The 25,612-nt window shown below is 43.4% G+C and overlaps 1 protein-coding gene across 1 annotated transcript in view; it reads right to left on the bottom strand.

Moving 5' to 3' along the window:
• Positions 1–25,612, bottom strand: part of LOC147659589 (NACHT, LRR and PYD domains-containing protein 12-like) — a 495,706-nt gene that overhangs the window by 10,812 nt on the left and 459,282 nt on the right. The window contains exon 10 of the mRNA XM_086951623.1: positions 10,563–10,733. Within this exon, the coding sequence (XP_086807749.1) occupies positions 10,563–10,733 (171 nt within the window). The remainder of the gene's footprint in view (positions 1–10,562; positions 10,734–25,612) is intronic.

The following is a 25,612-nucleotide window of genomic DNA, read 5'->3' on the forward strand; positions in this document are numbered from 1 at the left end:
CAATAGGGAATTACTGTTACGGCAGAAGGAGTCAAGATGGATATGCCATTTGAGGGCGATAAGCTTGGGACATAATACGGATGGGGAAATGCATTATTTAAATCAGGAGGACATTTTTTTGTATGCTGGGCTCAGCATTACTAATCAATGTATGTGAAGATCATCGGATGTGATTGGAACTTTTTGTGATGCACTTAATTGTGCCCTTGACCTACATTTATACATTTACATATGTACTCTTTTCTTTTCAAATGTTCTCTTACCCTATTTTTGGGGGGGTTCTTTCCACCCTTTTTTCTTTTCTTTTTTCCAGCTAAAGTACTATCAATATCTCTTCCTCTTTGCAATGAGCATTCCGCCATGTGACTATGAGTATCATACGGCTCGTAAATGATATTTTTCGCAACGGGCATTTGTCTGCCGGATGTCTCTATAACTTTTGGTTCGACTATATTAGCGATTTATTATGATCCACAATGGTATTTAAGACTTAGGATTGCCTCATTGTACTGTTGTTTTGTAAACACTTATGTTCGTCTAAAACATCATTTGTGTGTGCCCCTAATTGGTTGCATTTTATCTGGACGGTCAATTCAATCTGGCCTGAGCCTGAGGAATATATATCAAAAGGTCCCGGACTCAGGGCCCTGATAAGTAGTATCGTGATGGCAGCTAACCTAACTCACATGGGGTCGTTCGGCATGTTTCTATTAATAGGCCCCTTTACAAACGGACCGACAATGGAGCTTTCAGCCACACAGTGCATTCCCCCTTATTCCCAGTTATTATTCGGCACATCTACACCTCTTTATGATTTTGTTATATTTTTTCATTTATTGTTTCATCATTTGTGGATTTCTTTTGTTTGTATTTGTTGGATATTTAAAGTCTTTAGTATTTTTTGTTGAGGTATATTTACAATAATATCAAGGGTCAGAAGACGATTCTTATATACATGTGAAACTCTACAATATGGCGCCGCATTTGGGTATGGTTTACCCTGACACAATTTGGAGCGCACACGTGACAGGGGCTGTGCATGACAGGACCAATGCTAGCTACTAGATTCCTGAGATCGACATGGCGGGTGTTTCGAGTTCTCCAAGGCATAGACGGTTGGATCAACAATAAGGTAACGGGGGGACATCTCCTTCTCTGATGTTTATCCGCACTCGGCATAGACAGGTGATTGCGCTAATTTTTCAACGTTATTCGCTTCTATGTCGGACACATTTTAATTAAAATTTTTGGTGTATGTTATGAGGGTATTTGTATTTAACTCTGTGGCAGTATGTATTAAGACAATGTGTGCACCCATCGCGTGGTCCACTTTACAATGGGGGGTTGAAATAGGGTAGGTTACTCACTCTAAATGTGTTTATTATGTATGATAAACAAAGGTAACTCTTATTACTGCTCCCTGCCTCTTCCGGTTTCTTCTCTAGGAAAGACGAATGTAGACAGGTGGGTTGTCCGGTCGGTCTTTACTGGGGGTTATTCATGCCCCATTGCTTTTGAGGAAAGCAGATGGGCATTCTACATACGACTGATCTATTTCTTCCCTTTCGTATTCTTTATGCCAGGTCTTTGTTTCTGTTTTTACTTTTGCAGGACGGACGGCCGTCAAATCGGTTGCCGTCATTTCTATTTTAGATAGAGGGTTATATATGCCCTACGAATATGAAGGTAAGCATATGTGCTGTGTGCTAGCCTTGATGGATATTTCATACATTGGGCTCTATTATCGTGATTGCTCAATGGTCTTGTTTCTGTGTTCTATATACAAGGACTACGGGCTGAACTATACTTGTTAGTTGTTTTAGATTACCTGAGGTCGAGCTCAAATCAAATTACTCTGCTAAGTTTATCTTTGAACGGAGAGGTAGGAAATTGTTGATACTACCCAATGAAGGAGGGCTTTACTTACAATTGTGTTAAATGTTAAAACCCTTGTCATGCTGAATTGTTCTTCCTTTCATTGTAATATCTTTGTATAGGTACGTGTGCCAGGACTATGGGCCACCAGGACCTCCTCGGATCTCTGAGAAATAAGTGTGCCTGTTTACTTATAGAAAGACTGTTCAAGAGGTGAGACTTACTTCTCCCGGAACTTGGTTTCTCGTAAGGGGATTTGATTTATGGTACTTCCTGGGCTACGGTGAACTGCATTATATAGACAGTTTACTCTGCGAGTTACACTAAATACTTCCATGGTTGTGTCGTTCTATGGGAACCTCACATATATTATGTGTTGACATGGGATAAATCATTGATATGTTGAATTTTACCTTTCTGATTATAAATTCTCAATTTAGGTACGTGTGCCAGAACTCTGGGCCGCTAGAACCACCTCTGATTTTTGGAGAATAAATCTTCCTCGCCTATTTCCATAAAAGAATATTTATGAGGTGAGACTTGCCTACCTGGGAACTCTTCTACGTTCGAGGGGACCTGATGTATGGTCCCTTCTGGGACTCGGTGTAAACCAATACATAGATAGCCCTTCTTGCAAGTAATAATTAACACTCCCATTTTTTGTGTCATACTATGTGAACCTAACATATAAAGATCTCCACTCTACTACCATGTTAGGATTAGAAGGTACCCCTGATGGCACTTCAACTTTGTTACTGATTACTTGGAAACACATGTTAGCATTGGAAGTTTGACCCCCTTTTCTCTAATTGGCTATATGATATCCTTGCTTTGTTTAGAACGAGGCCTGAAAACGGTTGGAATACCTGGTTTAGGACCTCTTTTCTAGAACCACAAGAGATTACCGAGGTGAGATCCATGGTTGGTTTGGGCCTATTGTTTGCCTGCAGCCGTAAGGCCTCTATATATACAGAGATATTCTTTATCCTGTTTCCGTTCAGTGGATACTATCTCGATCCCACAGAGTCTATATCTCTCCCTTTGATGATTCCCCTGCACTATATGCTATACACTATATCCTATATGTAGAAGCCTTGTAGCTTTGCTTCTATTTACTGGTTCTACCAGGCTACTGATTGTTAAGTTTCTCTTTCTTCTTTCTACGTCTTCCCCTTCACCACTCTCTACCTTTCACCTTTTATCCTTTGTTATTGATCTGACGCACATTGTTGTACTATTGTTATGTGCTTTATAAATATGTTTAAAGACTATAGTGTGTTGACTTTTGTATGCAACACAGACTTTTGCTTTGTTGTAACTCTGTTGGTATAATGTAGTCCAAATGTTTTGTGGTGTTTATATATATGTCCTGTTTGTTCCTTTTTTTATATACATGCCATCTAATTGGACATGTACGGTATTTTAGAATCATTCTATGTCATTGCTCTTCAGTCCTAGTAGACCTACTAACGTTATATATATACTTATATGTATATATGATGTAATATTTGTCTCGTGGATTAGGACTGTGTTTCTTATACTTGGTACGAATCCCCTCCTCTATATTTATACTTTTATTCTGTCTGACTTTTTTTGTTTGTTCTCTAATATTGTATTTTTATATGTAGTATGTATTATATATTTGTGTTGCCTGTTTGTATACTTAGTGTGTCTTTTATATTTGTGCTCTTTTCAGCCCTGACGAAGTTCCAATGGAACAAAATACGTTGGCTGAGGCTTTTTAAAGATTAAAAAGAATAAAGGACTTAATTTTGGCAAAATTGGAAGCTCACTGAATTTTGTTACTTGGTGCACTGTCCCTTTCTTCAAAAACACTGCCATGTACTGTCATGCACAACTACAAAGCTATACCTCCTATGCCCAAGTCCATCCATCTGCACCACAACACCCAACACAGGTCACACAGATGTAACGTTCACTCTATCTGATGCACACCAAAGCCACACAGCATTCACAGGGTGGCATGTGTCCAGGCAACCAGCACCACAACTCCCACCAGGCCCCCATGTCACACCCCACAGCAGGATGGAGCACTTCCTCCCACCCAGAAGCATGCGGAAGCCATTAGATCACTACAAACAAACCAACAGGTAGGTAGACATCTGGATATGGAGGGCTGGGGGGAGGCCTGTACTACTATTCTCACCAGGCACCCCTGTTACACCCTTCAGCAGGATGGAGCACACCCTCCCACCCAGGAGCAAGTGGCATCTAGTGGCCCACCTCAAAAATAACCAACAGGTAGGTAGACATATCATGCAGTCCCGTGACCCCACTGAGCAGGATGTAATCCTAAACCAAGCACACACAGAAGTGTCACATAACAAAGCCAAAGTTGAGCACACACCAGATAAGTAGCTAGTACTTGCACCCACCCATACGGCCCTAAAGAAGTGTTGACATATGACAACACCAGCCCTCTCATTGCACAAAAATGCACACCAACACCATTGCCATGCACAGTATGCACACAGGTAAGCAAAGGAAACTTTCATAGCTACCAAAGTGTGAAACTGCAATGCACATGTAGCCGTCCGCTAGGTCAGACATTCCAAATGAATACTCCGCAATGAGATAACTGGTTGTGCCAGTCCATAGATATCAACAGGTCCCTGTAAACAAAAAAAATTCATGTGGCTCATGGCATGTATTGACAACTCTCACCATGGAGATGCAATACATGTACCACTGCATCATGTAAGGAGGCACAGTAGTGAACCTTGAAAACAATGTGATTTTTAGTCAACTGTGTAGTGACAAACATGGAATGACACACAGCTAACACCAAGCTTGCGGGGTGCACTACAAAGACCATTTTCCATTTGTCCCACAGGTGACCAAAAACTCACTACAGATGACGACACAAGCAACCTGCACAGCCAGTCTCCCACCCCGGTACATGGACTCTCGGATGTCGACTCCCAGGAGTCACTGGACAATGAGCTCGAAGTCGGTCCGTCTGGTGTGCCAGGGCGCAACAGGTCCCAAGACACTGTTGTCCGCCCCACCACATCTGCTGCTATACAAACACCTCAGCAGACCCCCGCTGTCACAGCCTGTGCATCCTCCACCACCACCACCGCTGCCAGCAACACTCGCCCTGTACCAGAGGCTGACCATCCCACACCACCGACAGAGGAGGGCAGCGAGAGGATGTGGGTGCCCACAGTGGTGAGTCAAGCAGTCTGTGGCAGTAGGGCAGGTGGGAGGGCAGGGACTTCCACAGACACCAAGAGCCTGGGACTCCATCCCAGGACCACATCACCAGAATCCTTGGGGCTCATTAACAGGCCCATGGACAAACGGGCTGGTCGGATGAACTGTTACACAGGCTCATCCTGCTGACGAGGTCCAATGACATCTGCATGGGACAAATTGTGGGCCTCTTGGGCCAGCAAGTGGCGGCACTGATGGACAGGCCTGTGTCAACGTTTATATTTATTCATTATCACTAAAAAACTTGTTTTAGCAGCAGCAATAGTAACATTCTTTTGGTCCTCAAGAAAGCTACTGATACAGAGTATTGATCACTAGGTTGAAACATGTTGACCTGAATTTAGAGTAGTTTTAAATCTATACTACTCTCTGCACTGCTTTTTAACTCTGCCAGTGAGAGCAATCTAATAAAAACAGTTTTTTGCATCTTCCTAGGCAGTTTTAAAGTCACTATTAGTTTTCCTTTTTTGCGCTGAAGGTGAACAAGAGAAAGATCCAGATACGGAAGCTCGACCTGTTCATCGACATCTGGAAATATCAGATGCAATTCTGCATGTGAAGGAGAAAGTGAAGTTGTTGAAGTATCAAATTCTGAAGACCTGCAAGTTGAGATTTGGTAAAGAACTGATATCAGTAAGGACACTGAACAAAGTGAAGATAAAACAGGTAGTTAGGAAAATACTGAAGGACAGTCTGAAATCTCTGCAAGTAGGAACCGTAATCTCGAAACTGGTGAAAAAGAAATAACTCACGATGAGGATGAGCTTCCAAGTACCAGCTATGGAGAAGTTCCTAACAGAGTGAAAGAACTGACCAAAGAAAAAACAAGCTCAGTGAAAGAAACAGACTTTATAAAGTTCACCATAAATGAAACTAATGAGAAATCTGAAACTGAGTCTGATGACAGTGAAGATGAAACTCAACTGAGGAGAAGTTCAAGAGAAAGAGCTTGGAGAGTGGAACGTAACACGTCAGACCTGAAACCAAGAGACCTCCTAAAGGAGATACTTGGCCTAAAGAAAATGATGAACTTAAATTTAAACTGGTTAATGAAGCAAAAATACAAGAGGATCAAGTAAATGAAATAACCAGTCAAAGGGAGTCATTGGGTAAAAAGATAGAAATTGTGCAAAAACCAAATCAGAAATACAAGTCACCTGAGTGGACTTATATGATTTTGCCTCCAATAAGTGAAGCGAATAGCAGTCAAGAAATTTGAGTTGTCAAAGCAAGGAAAAAGAAAGTGAGTGAACTGTAACTCAAAGAAAGAAAATAAGTACCTAAATTTGGAAACTGTAAAAGAAGAAAAGGTGAAGGAACAAGAAGTGTTAAAATATTTTTGGTGGTAAGAACACTTTAAGTGCAAAGAGAGATTTAAAAGAGACAATATAAGGACAGAAAATATTGTGGAAAGTACAGTGTAAAAAAATGGCTACTAGTGATGTAACAAAACCGAAATGCACAATATTTAGAAAATGGTGTAGAATGTGGTTAATATGTACAGGATTATTAATGTTGGTTTGGTTGATTTTAGCTATTATAATTCCTTTCAGGCCAGATTTTGAAATAGCAGAGGCAAATGAGAGTATGAAAGAAAAGACCCATGAGTCAAAGGGTGAAAAGCTACATGTGTATAGACCTGAAGTACAACAAGATAACTCCATCAGTGACTTCTCTCAAAATACGTTTTCAAAGTTATTGTCTCAGTATGTGAGAACGATGGATGTGAATGATTGTTATGTCTGTGTGAAACTACCAGCATCTGTATCAGAGGGTGTGATGTACCATCACCTTACATTAACATATGGGGTTACATGAGTGTATTAGCTAGTTTGTTTTATAGAACAGGTAAATTAGTATATGATGATGTTTTTACAAAATTGAAAATTTTAGCTGAATTGAATCAAATCAAACCTGCAAAGGTGTTTGGTAAATATTTTTTAGAAACACAAGAATTGACCCATGATTATGCGTTCAAACGTAATTTGACTTGTAAAATGAGAAATGAGGAAAAAGCCTTTTTGGATATGGTAGAAGATAGAAGGAATCAGTACAAAAGGAGGGAAAAAGCAAAACAATCTACATCTACAATGTGTACATTTGAAGATGATAAAATAGAAGGACATAATGTGAATGTGGCTATAAATATAGATACACCATTATTAGGGAAATTATGTATTCGAAGAAATAACACTGTGTATAATAATTATTTTGTGGGAGCAATTCAATGTGAAGATACATACATTATAAAAGGGGGTTGGGGATTTAAAGGAGGTAATGATCCAGTTTTTTCCTGGGATCTATTACTTATGTGGGAACAAAGCTTATTATAAATTGCCTGATCACTGGTATGGGTCCTGTTATGTAGGCCTGGTCTTTCCTAAAATTTTCCATGTAGATAGAGGAACTAATGGAATTCATGAGATAGGTAAACCTTTAAGTCAAAGAAAAAGTGTAATAGAAATAATAGGTGATGTTTTTTTAGCATTGATACCAGCACAGTGGGTATATCCTTTGATGCAAACAGAATTCAAAAATTTTCAACGATAGTAGATCGTTTGTCAACAAATACGGCAGGAGGATTTTTAATGGTAAATACAGAAATGGTTGCTATGAGAGCTATGGTGATGCAAAATCGACTTGCACTTGATATAATTTTGGCAAAAGAAGGATGAGTCTGTGGAATTTTAAAGGCACAACATTGTTGTACATACATTCCTGATAACAGTCTAAAGATTAAAAAATATATTACAAATCTTACGGAGTTGCATAAGGAGATTGAACCACTGGAGGTTGATGGTGTTCTTGAGAAACTTAGTAGAAGTATTTCAGCAGTTAGAAATTGGTTTTATGAAATTGGTAGATCAGTAGGAGGGAAGGTTTTAATTCCAGTTACCCTAATAATATTAGTATTTTTGATTTTAAGATTAGGTTGTAAACTTTGAAAAAGAAGAAATCTTAAAAAGTCTATGAAGAAGGAATTTGAAGAAAGACAACAAAGAGAACGTGAAAAAGGGTGACATTGAAATGGAAGAGTTCAAGGAGAAACTTTATCAAGATAGAAAGAAACTGGAAGAAACTAGAGTATAACTCACACTTATTAAAAGAATTTTAAATATGTTATGATAAAATTTACGAAATTTTGGGGTGTTATTTAGTGATAAATCACCAAAGGGGGGAGTTGATGGAGCGAGGGTGAAAACAACATTTTTGTATATCCCTCTTAAAGTCTCTTTCCCATAACAGTAAAATGTATCAATCATGTGGTTTTGAAAATAACCAACATAGAATAGAATGCACACACACAAATACAGGTGGGATACTAATTTGCTTATGTTGTGAATCTTAACCTACTAATTAAGTGAAATTGTTATACTAATCTGGTACGCAAAAGTCATAATCTAATGAAAATCTATGTGTATATGCTTTTTGTATGTCTTATTGTGGCAGAAATGATGGAGAATGGTAAGTAAATCATGCTTAATTGTGGCTAAACTGCTAGATAATAACTAACAGGGTTACCTTAGAATGGGGGAGGTAAATAGAAGGGCTATACTTCGAAAATTAATGTTTAATTGTGTTTGTTTCAATATTAGTTCCCATTATGGCCCATGAGGCCTGTTTTAAAAAGGAAGTTTGCGAGACTTCCAAACTGTGATGATCTATGCATGCACGACTATGCTCGGGAGATGTGCAAGCAGTCTGTGCCTGTACAGCGTGGGTCAATGTCAGTGTGGACCGGGATGTTGACGAGTGCCAAAAATTTGTATGACTGCGTCGTGAGCATGGGAACCATACCCCAAGTGACAATTTAAAGGACACAAGTGAAAAAACTGTTAAAGAACAATCAAAATCTTATTTTTTGATTATAACAATGACTTGGCGGAAATATGGACAATGAGGCGATGAGGTTATGCTTATCCGCCCTTACATGGACCAATGGGAGTAAGCGAAGACCCTAAACGTTTCAAATCTTAGATAGATAAGTTAGGGAAAAAGGGTATAAAAGACAACCTTTGGATGTAAGAAAAAAGCTTACTTCGCACCACGACATGGTGTCGGACTGACAAACTTTCCTACGATGCAAAGACTTTGACATTTTTCTTGACTTTAACTTTTGATGGGTGCGGAGTCCGGATGAGAGGTGAACACCAAGAAAGAGAGGTGGTTTTTGGGAACATCACTGTCTTAACCCTGATGTCCATTTACCGAAATCTTGGTAATATTGTCTCAACTTATTTTTCCTGAACTATTCTGCTAATAAATTTGACCATTTGAATTCAACTTTCTTTTCCATGTTATTACATGTTTTATTGATTATTGAGGTAAAAGCTAAATAAATTAAGGTCATGGTAGGGGAACTAGTCTCTAAATAAAAATTGAATAAATGAAGAATTAAGCTGGTCTTGTTGTTCATTAGTTGACTTTTACTAGCGGATCCATTGACCAAATGGTGGGGTGTTTTAGTGTTTCTTAAGAATAAAACCATGGTAATATTGATAAACTTCAGATGTATATAGTGTATAAACTTTTAGAATGAAATAAGACACTCCGCTAAAATCCAGCAGCTCTCCTCTAGTCTTTACTAATCCTGGGAGCAGGGTAATTGTGTGTGTATGAATGACTTGCAGTGTTATGGGCCCCACACTACAAAAAAGTGGTTTGTTTTGATTTGTACTCTTTATTTTACCTGGACGAGGAAGTGGACAATTGCTACACACTTGCCAATACTGAAGTGTACAAGATGTCCTACAACCACTACTGAACCACGTGGCAATACCCAGTCAAGTATGGGAAATAGCAACCATTTTTAGGGCCTGCGGACATTTTCTTTCCATGCAAAGTATTCAATGATATTAGTGAACTATCACACAAAGTACTTTGTGAGGATGTCTGTGGGGAAGGGGACTTCGGAAGTGCGCTAATCATTTCTGAGAAATCGTTTTAATTGAAAAGGGGATTCCTAGGAACACAGTGTTGGGTGATGGAAGACAGCTGTATTGACAGAGAACTGGGGTCAAGTATGAAAGAATGGCTTTGTAGAGACCTCAAGCGAAGGGTCTGGTTGAGAGTAAACCCGAATGAGAAGGGAAAGTTCAGCGATCGAGAGCGAAAAGGAATCTTGAGAAGACGATTTAGGCAAACACAGTGACCCCTCACTCTGTAACAGGATGGACCCCTTTGGCGTCATTGAAGAGCAGAGAGCCGGTCGCTAAGGAATCACTGATAGGATGTGCCTGTCAAGGATCAAAGCACCATCAAGGAAGGGCTCAGACATGCATCCTATTGGGACATTAGTCTGTTTAATTCTTGGGGTGCTGGTACTACAAATCCTAATGCAAGACAAACATGGGAGGGCAGAGGCTGTGCTCGTAGTCGATACATATAGAGGAAAACAGAAAATGCAGATGGTAAAGAAAATCCCCCCTCCCCTCCCCCCTGTTTCTTACTTGATCTTCTGCAGCCGGGTGTCTCTGTGCTTCAGGGCGTCACGGATCAGGGATACACCAGCGTCACCCAGTTCATTCCTACTCAAGTCCAGGTTCAGCAAAGAGCGGTTGGAGCGAAGGGCGGCGGCCAGAGCTGCACCGGAAGCACCGGTTATCTTACAGTTATGGAGGCTAAGAAGGAGCGAGAAAGAGAAAGAGAGATGATTAAAACATTAACAATTCTAAGGATTTATTACTCAAAGTATTCAAAACAAGATAGAAATAACCAGAACAGCAGCTGTGCTGGCCCAGTACTCTCAGATCCGAGGTGCACAAGAAACACTTTAACTCCTCCCACTGTCACGTGGCTGGTCAGTCAGGGGCTGACAAACTTTCTCCTCTAGTAGAGAGAATAGAAGGTGAATCAGGTCCATTGCAAAGACATCCTCCTTGTAACACCCCCTGGTACAGTACGGATGCTTGGTGTTATAGTACTGGGTCTCAGAGGGCAGCCCACCCAGGTGCAGTACTAATGCTTGTTGTTGTAGTACTGGGTCTCATGTAGGGTGGCCCACCCAGGTACAGTACGGATGCTTGGTGTTATAGTACTGGGTCTCAGAGGGCAGCCCACCCAGATACAGTATGAACGCTTGGTGATATAGTACTGGGTCTTACAGGGCATTCCACCCAGGTACAGTACGCATGCTTGGTGTTATAGTACTGGGTCTCAGAGGGGAGCCCACCCAGGTACAGTACGGATGCATGGTGTTATAGGGCAGGGTCTCACAGAGGGCGGCCCACCCAGGTACAGTATGAATGCTTGGTGTTATAGTACTGGGCCTCAGAGGGCAGCCCACCCAGGTACAGTACAGATGCTTGGTGTTATAGTACTGGGTCTCACAGAGGGCAGCCCACCCAGGTACAGTATGGATGCTTGGTGTTATAGTACTGGGCCTCAGAGGGCAGCCCACCCAGGTACAGTACGGATGCTTGGTGTTATAGTACTGGGTCTCACAGAGGGCAGCCCACCCAGGTACAGTATGGATGCTTGGTGTTATAGTACTGGGCCTCAGAGGGCAGCCCACCCAGGTACAGTACAGATGCTTGGTGTTATAGTACTGGGTCTCACAGAGGGCGGCCCACCCAGGTACAGTACGGGTGATTGATGTATACACAAAGGGTCGCAGAGAGTGCAGACCACCCAGGGACACGTAAACGTAACAAACCACAAGACACATGACACAAATCAATAAATAAAGGGTTTCTTATCCCAGAGCTTCGACCAGCACATGGCTAACGGCGCTGCTAGAAACGCAAGGTCAACCATGGGCTCAACCCCTGAGCCCAGCTCTGTCCACGTCATGTGTGGGAGGGCATATTGATGCGTCACAGTAAAGTCCTGTTTATGAGTGAACACAATTGTAGTTTCAAATTCCACAAACTGTGACTGCCCAAGATTGCCATCTGTGCGAGCTGTGAGTGAAGGATGGAAGCAGGAAATCAGTCGGCACATCTTCCTTGGTGGGAGGGGCTAATAAAGATTAAAGGTGATCACATTTCATCAGTAATGTTAATCACATGTATGTGGGTGATATGTACATAGCTGCAGCTACAATCATGGGCAGCTCCTGCACACACATTACGCCTGTCGCTATATTTCATGAAGCGTAGTCACTTTTAGTCTTGCATCTGTGTAGGAAGGTGATAACTACTTGTGTAACATATGCTCAGCAGCCTTTGATCCTAATGGAGTAAGTACAGACGGTGCCATCTTTAAGGATCTCTTTACCCCGTGGTGGCATCAAGGGTCACTGTTCTCCCACTTTACCTGAAGATGCATTCTTTGGGAATGGTCTCTGCTCGCCTCATTATGCTTTGTAAATATACAGTGCAGTTTTACTTCCAATCTAGATCTCAGCTCCTTAGAAGAGACGTCCATATAAAGGTCGCCAGTCATTCCATCATAAACTGACACAACTTCTCTAGAGTCTGTGTATTTTGCAGGACGCATGCTACGGGTGAGCTAGTCCACCTCCGCTGAGCAGCATGTATTATAAGGGTTATGTCTGACCTTATCGTAAAAGTTATATAGGATACAAATGGTGAAAACTGGTTTTCTTTCAATAATCGCTAATGTACAAATATGTACATACGTAACATCACATTCCCGCTGAGTAGGGGTCTCATACTGCATCAGCTTTCAAATGTTTCATAATAGAGGCTCTAAATAAAATGTAATATGGGTCCATCTAATGCTCTCTCTCCCATGTGCTGCCTTCCCCCTCATTCCCACCCTCCTGCCCCTCGGTGTTCATGCTCCATGCCCCTCCACAGTGCTCGTCCATTGCTTTACCGCCTCTCCTCTTTCTGCTCAGCACTCTAGAATTTTTATGTTCTTCCCCTCCTCTACCCCCGCTCCTCCGTTGCTGCCCCACCAGGGCTGGTTCTAGGACTTGTGGGGCCCTTGGCCTGGACAGAGAAGGAGCATGTGAAGCCCGTCTACTATGTAACATCGCAGGAAGTGACACCACAGGAAACGGGCACTAATTACCCAATAATACTCTAGCATTGTGCAACAGCACATTTCACCACTTGCCTTCTCTTCACTCTGCTTACTGCAGAACCAGCCTCTCAGATATCAAAGCCTCTTGTTGAGACGAAAAAGTCCTCTGCATGATGAAGAGGTGTACCCATGTCCTAGGTGCGCAACTGTACTGTTGTATGGATCCCTAATGCTGATTCTTGTAATCGGTGAACAGAGATCATGCGTGTATACCATGACATAGGCATGTATCATGACTGGTGGTCTTATTGGACCAGGAGGGGCGCCCAAATTGCTACCCTCACAGAGATGGAAGGCTACAGCCTTCACCAGGAGTTAGGTAGCACGAGTGGGGTGGTGGCAGCCTACAGTGTAGTGTTTAGTAGTAGTGAACAGGACCTTTTGATCCTACGTCACTGGAGTGAGGCCTACAGGCTCAGTCACCTTTTAAAAAGTTCTGCAGTTGTTTGCTTAACTCACCCATGGCCTATATCAGGTAGATGTGGTGTGCTCCGCAGCGCAGGAGCTGTTGTGTAGTTCCTATATATTCCTATACAGGATTTGCACGTTTGGATAACATGAACTGAGGTTTGGTGGCACCCCCACTGAGAATGTTAGCCTGTTTGCATTAGCTAGCTCACAGCGTCACTAGACTCTCCACTTATCGGGGAGAGAATAGTTTCTGGCAACCGTAGAACATGACTAACCTGATGCCCCAGGATCGTGGAAGCAATGTACTACCTTTTGCTCAGTCACTCGTGCTCACTTATTCAGTCTCAGAGAGTTACAAAGAAGAAACAGTCGGGCTTGTTACAATAAGAATTAATTGGACAGTTGTTCTTCTAGTGTAAAATAGATGTGCTGCGACAACCGTTAGACAGTAGCAGAGATATATGATTAGCAGTACAGTGAATTTAAAAGGATAGCATAGTTCTACCATCGTGCAATAATCATGAATACACACATGAATATAAAATGCATGATAAGAGTCATGGTCTCGAGTTGGACACCCCGCAAGGGATGTGTCAGACCACTGTCAGCTGGAGAGTCTGCATGAGAAGTGGAGAAGTGTGGCTCAATGGAGGAGAAGTGTGGCTCAATGGTTAGAGCGGCAGACCCTGATGCAGAGGTCTAGCCCGGGACCAGGGTTCAATTCCCCACCTTGGCGGGTCTTGGGCTCAAAATTCCCCGGACCTGATAATTCTCGCCTTGGTGCCTATTCTAATCATCGAGTCCCACTCTGCAACTCTGGGCAATAGCTAAATTAATCTCCACTATGGCCCGAACAACGCTAAGGATGCCTGGCCTTCACCCTGGGGGTGCCCAGGAGTGGACGCCTCACAGGGAAAGCCAGGACGGGTTCCACAGCGGTATTCGTACAAGGGCCTTGAGACCCTTGCGGGTGAGTAGTGCGCTATACAAGTATCAATTTACATTTACATTTACAGGAGCCTTAGCGTCTCTGGTCAGTGTGTCGGCCTGGAAGTGTAGGTTCTCTCTAGCTAACACTAGCAAGAGATGCTGTACTTATACAGAAAGTAACTAGGGTTCATTTGCCTCTTGTTTCTTGTATTAGCAATTGTTGGTTATGAGGATGACCTATGGGAGGAACCTTGTACGTAGATATTAAGCAGGTGGTTTTAGCCCCTACCTGGTTTCCAAGAACCTGTATGAATATTCATTCATACTGTGTGAGTCTATTGATGAAGTTATAGGACACTATTGTCAGGGAAAACCCTCCTCTGCGCCCAGGACTAGAACTAAGCAGTACAAAATGGGGTGGTGATGGACAGAGCATCTGAACCAATCAAACACTCACCCCCAGTCAACAGATCTGGGTTTAATCCATCACCGTTCTTTAGCCCACTCTGCCAGCCCAGTTCAGACATGGCCACATGCAAATCAGTTTGACCCTGTGCCTCATGGGAACAGTCCAGCCCGAACTGCCAAGCCATGCCATGCCTTCCCTGGACTGGACACAAGCTTCCTAGGACCGGTTTCTGGCATTTCAGCTGTCTTCAGCCAGGCTTGCATGAATCCAGTGGCAAAGTGAGCAAGGGACTCACGTCTGAGCATAACCTGCAAACTTATGGCGAACAAAGTGGTACAAAAGGGGGTGGTGATGGACGGAGCATCTGAACCAATCAAACACTCACACCCAGTCAAAAGATCTGCTTTTAATCCATCACCGTTCTTTAGCCCACTCTGCCACCCCAGTTCAAGTTCAAGTTCAAGCATTTGTATAGCGCACTACTCACCCAGAGGGTCTCAAGGCGCTAGGGGGTGGGGTTCATTAATTGTCGAAAAGCCAGGTCTTGAGTTCTTTTCTGAAGGAGATGTTTTTCTGCGTAAGGCGGAGGTAGGTGGGGAGTGAGTTCCAGGTCTTGGCAGCCAGGAAGGAGAAGGATCTGCCACCCATGGTGGATTTCCGGATGCGCGGGACTGCTTGATTGGATGATCTTAGTTGACGGGTGGGTTTGTAGAAGGACAGACGAGTGTTGAGACATTTGGGTCCTAGATTGTAGAGGGCCTTGTGTGCGTGGGTGAGAAGGCGGAAAGTAATTCTTTTGTTGATGGGAAGCCAGTGGAGGTCTTTTAGATGACCGGTGATGTGATCTTGGAGCGGGATATCTAATATGAGTCTCGCTGACGCGTTTTGGATGCGCTGGAGTTTATTCTGTAGTTTTGTTGTGATTCCGGTGTAAAGTGTGTTACCATAATCCATTCGGCTCGTGACCAATGCGTGGGTGACAGTCTTTCTTGTTTCGAGGGCGATCCAGCGGAAGATCTTTTTGAGAATACAAAGTATGTTGAAGCAGGAGGACGAGACGTCGTTGACTTGTCTGGACATCGAGAGAGAGGAGTCTAGGATAAAGCCAAGGTTGCGTGCATGGTCTGTGGGTGTGGGTGCTGTGCCCAGAGCGGAGGGCCACCAAGAGTTGTCCCAAGCTGAGGGGGAAGATCCTAGGATGAGCAACTCCGTTTTGTCTGAGTTGAGTTTTAGGCGGCTTTGTTTCATCCATTCGGCTACTTCTTTCATGCCTTCGTGAAGATTGGATTTGGTGGTGTTGGGGTCTTTGGTGAGGGAAAGGATTCGCTGGGTGTCGTCGGCGTAAGAGATGATGTTGAGGTTGTGTTGACGCGTGATGGAGGCGAGAGGACTCATGTAGACGTTGAAGCATGAGGGCCGCTGTTTCTCCGTTGTCCAGGAGTGCTCGAATGTCGTCGGTCACAGCAATGAGGGCGGTTTTGGTGCTGTGTTTGGCTCGAAACCCGGATTGAGATGGATCAAGGGAGTTGTTGGATTCAAGGAAGGCGGTGAGCTGGCTGTTGACGGCTTTCTCGATGACTTTGGCCGGGAAAGGAAGGCGGGATATGGGTCGGTAGTTTTTCAGTTCTGAGGGGTCTGCTGTGGGTTTCTTCAGAAGGGCGCTGAGTTCGGCGTGTTTCCAGCTTTCTGGAAAGGTGGCAGATTTGAAAGAGCAGTTGATGACATCACGGAGTTGGGGTGCGATGATGGAGTCAGCTTTGTTGAAGATGTGGTGGGGACAGGGGTCAGAAGGCGAGCCAGAGTGGATTGAGTTCATGAGGCGAATGGTGTCTTCAGTGGTGATTGGCTTCCAGGCGTTAAGGTAGTTGGTTGGAGGAGTAGGATCTGAGGGAGGTGGGGCGGGTTGATCGCTGGGAGAATTCTGGAAGCTGTTGTGGATGTCGGCGACTTTGTTGTAGAAAAAGGAGGATAGCGCATCGCAGAGGTCTTGGGAGGGAGTGATGTCGTTAGATGCTGTGGAGGGATTGGTGAATTCTTTGACGATTTTGAAGAGTTCCTTGCTGTTATGAGTGTTGTTGTCGAGACGATCCTTGAATTCTGATTTCTTGGCGGATCGGATCAGCTGGTGGTGTTTGTGGGTGACTGACTTGAGGGAGGTCATGTTGTCTGAGGTTGGGTTTTTTCTCCAGTTCTTCTCCATGGTGCGGCATAGCTTCTTGGATTTTTTAAGTTCCTCATTGAACCAGGGAGCCTTTTTGTTGGCTGATTTCATCTGATGTTTTTTCAGGGGAGCTAATTCGTCCGCACTGTGGGTAATCCATTGCATGAGGTTGGTGGCTGCTTGGTCTGGGTCCATTGGGAGGGTGGGAGGGTTTTGGTTGACTGATGTGAGAAGTTGGTCGGTGGTGATTTTGTTCCAGTTTCTCCGGGGAATAGGTAGTGGACGGTTGTGGGTCAGGGTGGTTTTGTAGTTGAAGTGAACACAGCTATGATCCTTACAATGGAGAGCTGTGGTGCGATCGAAGGAGATGTGCTTGCTGGAGGTGAAGATAGGGTCGAGCGTGTGTCCGGCTACATGGGTGGGGGTGTCAACAAGTTGTTTGAGTCCGAGATTGGCCAGGTTGTCCAGAAGGGTGGTGGTGTTGCTGTCATGTTTGTTTTCAAGGTGGAAGTTGAGGTCTCCTAGAAGAATGTACTTCTCGGAGGCAAGGGCGTGTGGGCTGATGAATTCCGTGATGTCATCGCTGAATTGAGTGCGGGTACTGGGGGTCTGTAGATGAGGGCGCAGCACAAAGCAGCAAAGCAGCTGAAAGATTAAATAATCAATCAAATTGGGCACAGCACAGCAGATGAATGAACAATACCGCAGTGAGGTCGGGGAGGCATCGTGAGAATGAGCGACTGCCTCTGACGAGTTAGGATGGTCAGACATGGCGATATGCAAATCAGTCTGACCCTGTGCCTCATGGGAACAGTCCACCCCGAACTGCCAAGCCATGCCTTCCCTGGACCGGAAACAAGCTTCCTAGGACCGGTTTCTGGCATTTCAGCCATCTTCAGCCAGGCTTGCATGAATCCAGTGGCAAAGTGAGCAAGGGACTCACGTCTGAGCATAACCTGCCAACTTATGGCGAAGAAAGCGGTACAAAAGGAGGTAGTGATGGACGGAGCATCTGAACCAATCAAACACTCACACCCAGTCAACAGATCTGGGTTTAATCCATCACCATTCTTTAGCCCACTCTGCCACTCCAGTTCAGACATGGCCACATGCAAATCAATCTGACCCTGTGCCTCATGGGAACAGTCCAGCCCGAACTGCCAAGCCATGCCTTCCCTGGACCGGAAACAAGCTTCCTAGGACCGGTTTCTGGCATTTCAGCTGTCTTCAGCCAGGCTTGCATGAATCCAGTGGCCAAGTGAGCAAGGGACTCACGTCTGAGCATACCCTGCCAACTTATGGTGAACAAAGCGGTACAAAAGGGGGTGGTGATGGAACGAGCATTTGAACCAATCAAACACTCACACCCAGTCAACAGATCTGGGTTTAATCCATCACCGTTCTTTAGCCCACTCTGCCACCCCAGTTCAGACATGTCCATATGCAAATCCGTCTGATTCTGTGCCTCATGGGAACAGTCCAGCCCGAACTGCCAAGCCATGCCTTCCCTGGACCGGAAACAAGCTTCCGAGGACCGGTTTCGGGCATTTCAGCCAGATTAGAACTAGGTAAAGGTTCAATCCTAAAAGGTTTGTTACTGTGTAGTGTAGGGGGGGTAATGTAGGTGAAGGTGTATGATGTTGCCAGGGCCTATATTAGGGTACCAATTTGGAACATAACGCCCACTCCTGTTCCGACTAGTCAACAATAATAAAATACTAGCGAATTACTCACTTTGCTAGGTAGCAGCGCATAAAATGATCAGCGAGCCTCGTAAAAATTTTCTTTTAAATCATTTAAAAAATAGTTTGAGGGGACAAAAAAATATATATTTTTGAAAGTCAGTATTGGAATTGTCACTTAAGCCAAAGTCCTAGTTGAGTTTGTTTATATACGTCGAACCACTACAAGTGTAAGAAAGCCATGGTTTTCTAGCGAGAATGTCAATTTTAAGAAATGTTCCAAATTTAGCTGAGTTTTGAAATGAATAGGAAAAATCTGAATTCTTTCCCAGCACACGATGAGCCAATTAAAGATTAAGAGTCCTGGCTGGGAGACGCGACAATGTCGTTGCTTGCTACCTCCGTGGACGGTCCCTGCAACACCTTGCAGAGTGCGTCAATGGAGCATAGATGATACTGAGAACTGCCAAAAACTGGTGCAGAGGCAGCTGGTGCTATAGTCGATACATGGGTGCTAGTGGTGCTAGTGGAAGAGGTGATGCTCAATCCAGTTATCAAGATAGGAATACCCTAGGGACAGTGCCGAGCATGTGATCATAAGGGTTCCAGCCTGGTATTGAAGTTTGCAGGCGTGTCCGATGCAAGTGTCAGGCAAAGATCTAACCCAAAATCTTCTCTGCAAAACAAGCATCGAAGAGCAGGTAAGAAGAAGTCCATCCAGACCGGTCTAAACAATAGGAACCAAGAGGCGCTCAGTTCCCGTAGGCAAGGTGTGCCCAGATGTTGTACCACCTGCTCACTTTATTTCTGCTCCAGAAGCGCTTTTTCCATCTTGTTGGTGATTGGGCCTTCCATTACGTAGCAGACATATGACAATCAGCATTCCAGCTATTGAGAGCAAGATCAGAGGTAGACCTCCAAAATTGCTTCCAAATATGGAGTGTATAACATTTGGAATAACTCTGAGGATCGTCTGAATGGTGCTTAGAAATCCTGACCATATGGTCTTAAATACGTGTACAATTCCACTCGTATCAGACACGTTAAAGATACGACCCACCATTTCTGGCAAATAAAAGGGGCAGTTGTATGTATAAGTGCCTGTATCTCATTCAAGGTACTTGCAATTTGAAGATCAAATGTCTCCCGGGCGGAGGTTAATGGTTAATTGCTGTTAAAAGCATGGCTTTCAGTCTGTCTTAAGTATCAAACTGTATAAAGGAAACATTTAACAAAGGCCATAATGGTGCCCCCTTGATTGTATTCATTGGGGGAAACAATACTTACATACAACAAGTAACCCTGGAGTTCACAGTGACCAGATAGGCAATACCCAGAAGCATCCCACAACAACCTTGACTGTTGCGCATCAAGTAACTCCCATTCAAGACCAGCTCGAATACCAGAGTAAACACGGCTGCTAGAGTCCCTTTCATGAGGCAAGACAAATTCGTTATTGAAACATTACATGCTCCTTGCAGCGAAATGTCCTGGCACATGGGAGAAGCACTTGAAGCGTTCTTGCAGTTTGTACCACTTAGAAACACTTCTCGATCCCCACTCCAGCATCAAAATCTGTATGGTAATTCCCAGGATTCCCTAATGTATTGCTTACCCATTTTTTTATATTTGCCTGCCTGCCTTTGCTCGAGGACATATTGAAACTGAAAAGTGTTGACCGGTAGAGTTATGTGGCAATGGATAAGCCATTCTGTTGATGGTGATTCTGCCACTGAAATGGTAATCTATCCAGTTTTTTAATACTCAGCATTGTATATTTAGCCCCCTTTTGTGCCATTTCAACCTGTTTATCTGTCAGATTATATTCAGAAAATAGAGACGTACTGTCGATAAAACGCCAAGACACATAGCCTGCACACAAAGATTGCAGCGTCCAGCTTAATAACATAATAGAACATAACTGAGATGGCCCATGTTGTAATATGGACAAATCTTGTTCTAGTATGTCTATCGAACAAGACACAATGTTGCCTAAAGAATATATCCTGGAAGTTAAAGATCTTAACCCATTGTCTAACACAGTTAACGCTTTTTCTAAGTTAATACGGTCTATTTCACGTATTCTCTCTGCAGCCTCTTGTTGGGATATTTTCCAAATTTAATTGTAGGCAGGGTATATGCCAGCATATATGAAACGTTTCTGACGGTGTTTCCTGGGACCTAGTAAAAACTCCCTAAGATCCATGTTCTGTGTGAGTAAAGATAAGTGTTCTTTCACTTCTGTGAGTGTTGAGGTTTCTAGCCAATCAAGGCACAACTTCCCAACACTATAGGATGTCATTACCCCTGGGTGTTCTTTTTGTACATGGTATGGTCTGGCCTATGGATACTTAACCCACAAATCCTTTATGACGTCTGTTCTTGTCTAAGGGCCAAACCAACCATTTTTTCCAATTGGGGTCTGATCTATTGTACTGCGAAATGTCATCTACTGTTGCCCCTTCCTGTGATGTTGAATTTTGCCACCCCTGCATCTGTGATGGTGCTGGAAACCGAGAATGTTAAGGTCCTTGTTCTTGGCTAGTTCAAGACAGGATGTCTGTCGCACAGTGCAATTTAGAAATAGCATCTGCTGAAGAATGAGGCATGCTCTAAATAACTTGTCTGTTCCCTGGACATGTCAGTCCCTAGAACCCCAGACTGATTTTAAGTCTATTGTGTCCATCCATAGGTCAAAACCCTGTACCAACAATTGGGCAATAAAGGAAGCAGAGTAAAACTGTCTGGTAGTGGTCAACATAATTTTCAGTGCCGATGTTGGTGTAACTTTATAATAAAGTGGCGTTGGGTCAGTGGTGTTAAACCCTGAAAAATATGAAAAATTCTGTGCAAATGGGTGCAAACTACTTTTTGGTGGTGTTGGGCAATGTTCCCACTGGGGGTACTCAAAAAAACGGTTCTAGGTGTTATAGATTTGTGCAAGAAATGATGACCATAATGTTGGTAACAGTACAAAATGTCATAGTCTGAAGTACCTTCTAACATTTCAGTGTTCGGAAATGCTTCAGTTTTTTCTAAATCAGACAACATGATATTAACAGTTTCAGAGTCCCAATCATCAGAAAACGTACTGGAGGTAATGATATCAGTTAATGAAATTTAAAATACATGAGAACGTTTTAAAAGTTTGGTCGGGCTGTAAATACCGAAATCAACCTTGTCCCAAACTATAACGTCCAGTATAGGACTGCTGTAATGTTCCCTGATGACAAGTCTCTTTGTTCACGGTGTGAGGACTGATGTGGCTTCAGAATCAAATAACATTTTGGGCTGCAGAGCTTTGTTGAAGATATCGTCCATTATAAAGCATGCTAAAAGTTATAACTAAGCCTAGCCAGAAAATAAAGTATCCCAGTAATTACCCAGAGTTCTACCCAAGGCGATACCAGGTAAGTCTTTTTGAGAAAGTGCAGAAAGTTCTTGACTTGTTGCTTGTGTGTTTGTTGGGCTGGTGTCATTTTTGGTTCTCTTGGATCCAAGGAAAACATATCAAAGTTCATGAAGGAGCCAGAAGCAGTTTGATCAATTGTTGGCATTGCATCGGGATTTTTTGAAATCGCATTTTGCTTGTAGACGTAGACGTCTGATTTTGGTCTAATTGCAACCTGGTAATTATTTTGAGCTTGATTTTGAAGTTGAACTTCAGGTTCAAGAGGAACGAGTTCCATAGCATTGTTGCATAGTCCTTCATTCCGAACAGGAGGTTCTTCAAACGTGATGAGTCTTTCTGTTTGAACTTCCTGAATGGTAGTGAGAGGAGGGCATCAGCTACTTTGGAGTCCACATGGCCTACTGCTTAGTATCGGCCACATAGTGTGGTTTCATTAAGTCAATCGAGACAAATCTTTTCGCATTTTTCCCAGCAAGATGCAGCAAAAGTACAGTTCTTGTTGCTTGAATTGCTAGGACAGGCTTTCTGTATGATGGTCCAAATTCTTTTTTGTCCGCTATTTTCTCTCTGACCAGATCACCAACTTTTGGGATCCAGACAGGTCTTGCCGTGACTGCCGTGACTTCCCCAGTGGAGGTCTGTTTCATGTGGACGTTACTTTGTTGCATCCAGGAACCATTTAGATCCTGTAAAATAGTCAAATGGTCATGGATATCAAATGGTTTCTCATCCGCCACTGTGTCGTCACAATCAATATCAGGTACCCAGATTCTTTTCACAAATAGGACCTCATAAGTAGTGCCACCCACTAGAGAACTTCTTGGCTGGTTGTAAGGGCTCTCTATACCCCATATAAGTGATTGACCCAACTACCGCCCTTGCCTAATACCCTAGCTGTTAAAGATTGCTTTAAGGCCCGTTTTTCCTCTCCACAACTGAATTTCCCTCAGAATGGTATAGAGAGGAGTACCGCAGTGCTATGCCCATACTTTCCATGGCCTCTTTGTAAGCCCGAGAGCTAAACGCCGGGCCATGGTCAGAATGTAACGTGCCGACTGCGTATGTCCCCATAAAGACTTGAAAATCTTTGATAACAGTTCAAGTGTCAGCCGAGCGCTGAGGCCAAACCCATTGGAATCTTGAGCATGAATCCACTGCCATCAAGATATACTTGTAAGTCCCATCATATTGTAAGGGGCCACAGTAGTCCAGATACACACAAGCAAGAGGTTTGTCTGATTTTAATAATGGTGTCTGTGCCGGGCGTGTTATGGTGGAACCTTTCATCTGCTGGCAGTTGTCACATTTCAAGACTAAGGGCCAGATGTAGGTCACAAATTACCGGTCGGTAACAGCCGATTTCAGCCGTTACCGACCGGTAATTGTTTTTTGAGATGTAGGGGGCCCCAATTTTACCGATTCTGCAAATTTACAGAATCGGTAAATTTACAGAATCGGTAAAATACAGACTCGGTATATTTACCAAATCTGTAATTCCAGATGTAGGTGGCACAGTTTGCAGTGCCACAGGCCCTTAGGAATTCTTATTTTACCACCCAATCCTATTGGGTGGTAAAATACCGAATTCCTGTGTACATGCACATATGTGCATGAACACCTATGTCATGGCACACAAGCCTGCAATTGGGGTGCTACAGGGTGTCAAAGTGACACCCCGTTCCCCCTGCCAGGATTCGCTATTTACCGATTCTGTAAATACCGAATCTGTATTTCCCATTGATTCCTATGGGCTTCAAGGCCGATAGGAATCAATAGGAAATACCGATTCGGTATTTACCGAATCGGTAAATACCGAATCTTACAGATTCGGTAATTCTAAAATAAGAATTACCTACATCTGCCCCCTTCCTATTTACCTATTCTTAAATACCTAATCGGTATGATTTGGTATTTAGAAGTCGGTAAATCGAAATTACCTACATCTGGCCCATAGTCTTTAGTATGTTTTGTTAGACCTGGCCACTAATAGCGCTGTTTCAATAATGAAATAGTTGCTGTAACCCCTGTATGCGCAGAGCTCAAACCCTTGTGTGCTGCAACAATCGAACCTTGTCTACGATCCATATTTGGTATTACTCTTTCCCCCACTCCAGAAAACTCAGCATATGGAATGTTGTTCGCATCTAATTTGTAGGAGTACTTGAGTGGAAATTTCTTTGGTAATGCTGAGCTGCCTTTGCGAGGAGCAATGATAGGAACCATAATATCACCGTCTATCCTAATTTTAGAATGAGTGATTGCAGCTACAGAAGCCGTATTTACAGCCCCCTTTGCAGCTTCATCAGCCAATGAATCCCCTACAACCTGAACGCCATAACATTGATTACTCAGTGTATGAATCCCATGAGCATTTGGTAGTTAGTTTTTCAACTCAACTACCTGTTCCCATAGCATGTTGTGCTTAATTGTGCCATCATTTGCGTCTTTGAACCCGTTTTGTTCCCAATGATGTAAATATTCATTGTATGGCTGTACACAGTAAAAGGAATCACACACAATTAGTGTGGGGAATTCATGATCCATATTCATCAGTGCCAGTATTAATGCTTTTAACTCTGCCATCTGCCACCCCAGTTCAGACATGTCCATATGCAAATCCGTCTGATTCTGTGCCTCATGGGAACAGTCCAGCCCGAACTGCCAAGCCATGCCTTCCCTGGACCGGAAACAAGCTTCCGAGGACCGGTTTCGGGCATTTCAGCCAGATTAGAACTAGGTAAAGGTTCAATCCTAAAAGGTTTGTTACTGTGTAGTGTAGGGGGGGTAATGTAGGTGAAGGTGTATGATGTTGCCAGGGCCTATATTAGGGTACCAATTTGGAACATAACGCCCACTCCTGTTCCGACTAGTCAACAATAATAAAATACTAGCGAATTACTCACTTTGCTAGGTAGCAGCGCATAAAATGATCAGCGAGCCTCGTAAAAATTTTCTTTTAAATCATTTAAAAAATAGTTTGAGGGGACAAAAAAATATATATTTTTGAAAGTCAGTATTGGAATTGTCACTTAAGCCAAAGTCCTAGTTGAGTTTGTTTATATACGTCGAACCACTACAAGTGTAAGAAAGCCATGGTTTTCTAGCGAGAATGTCAATTTTAAGAAATGTTCCAAATTTAGCTGAGTTTTGAAATGAATAGGAAAAATCTGAATTCTTTCCCAGCACACGATGAGCCAATTAAAGATTAAGAGTCCTGGCTGGGAGACGCGACAATGTCGTTGCTTGCTACCTCCGTGGACGGTCCCTGCAACACCTTGCAGAGTGCGTCAATGGAGCATAGATGATACTGAGAACTGCCAAAAACTGGTGCAGAGGCAGCTGGTGCTATAGTCGATACATGGGTGCTAGTGGTGCTAGTGGAAGAGGTGATGCTCAATCCAGTTATCAAGATAGGAATACCCTAGGGACAGTGCCGAGCATGTGATCATAAGGGTTCCAGCCTGGTATTGAAGTTTGCAGGCGTGTCCGATGCAAGTGTCAGG

Source organism: Lissotriton vulgaris, unplaced genomic scaffold, assembly GCF_964263255.1.
Source record: "Lissotriton vulgaris unplaced genomic scaffold, aLisVul1.2 SCAFFOLD_774, whole genome shotgun sequence".
In the NCBI taxonomy this organism is placed as follows: domain Eukaryota; kingdom Metazoa; phylum Chordata; class Amphibia; order Caudata; family Salamandridae; genus Lissotriton; species Lissotriton vulgaris.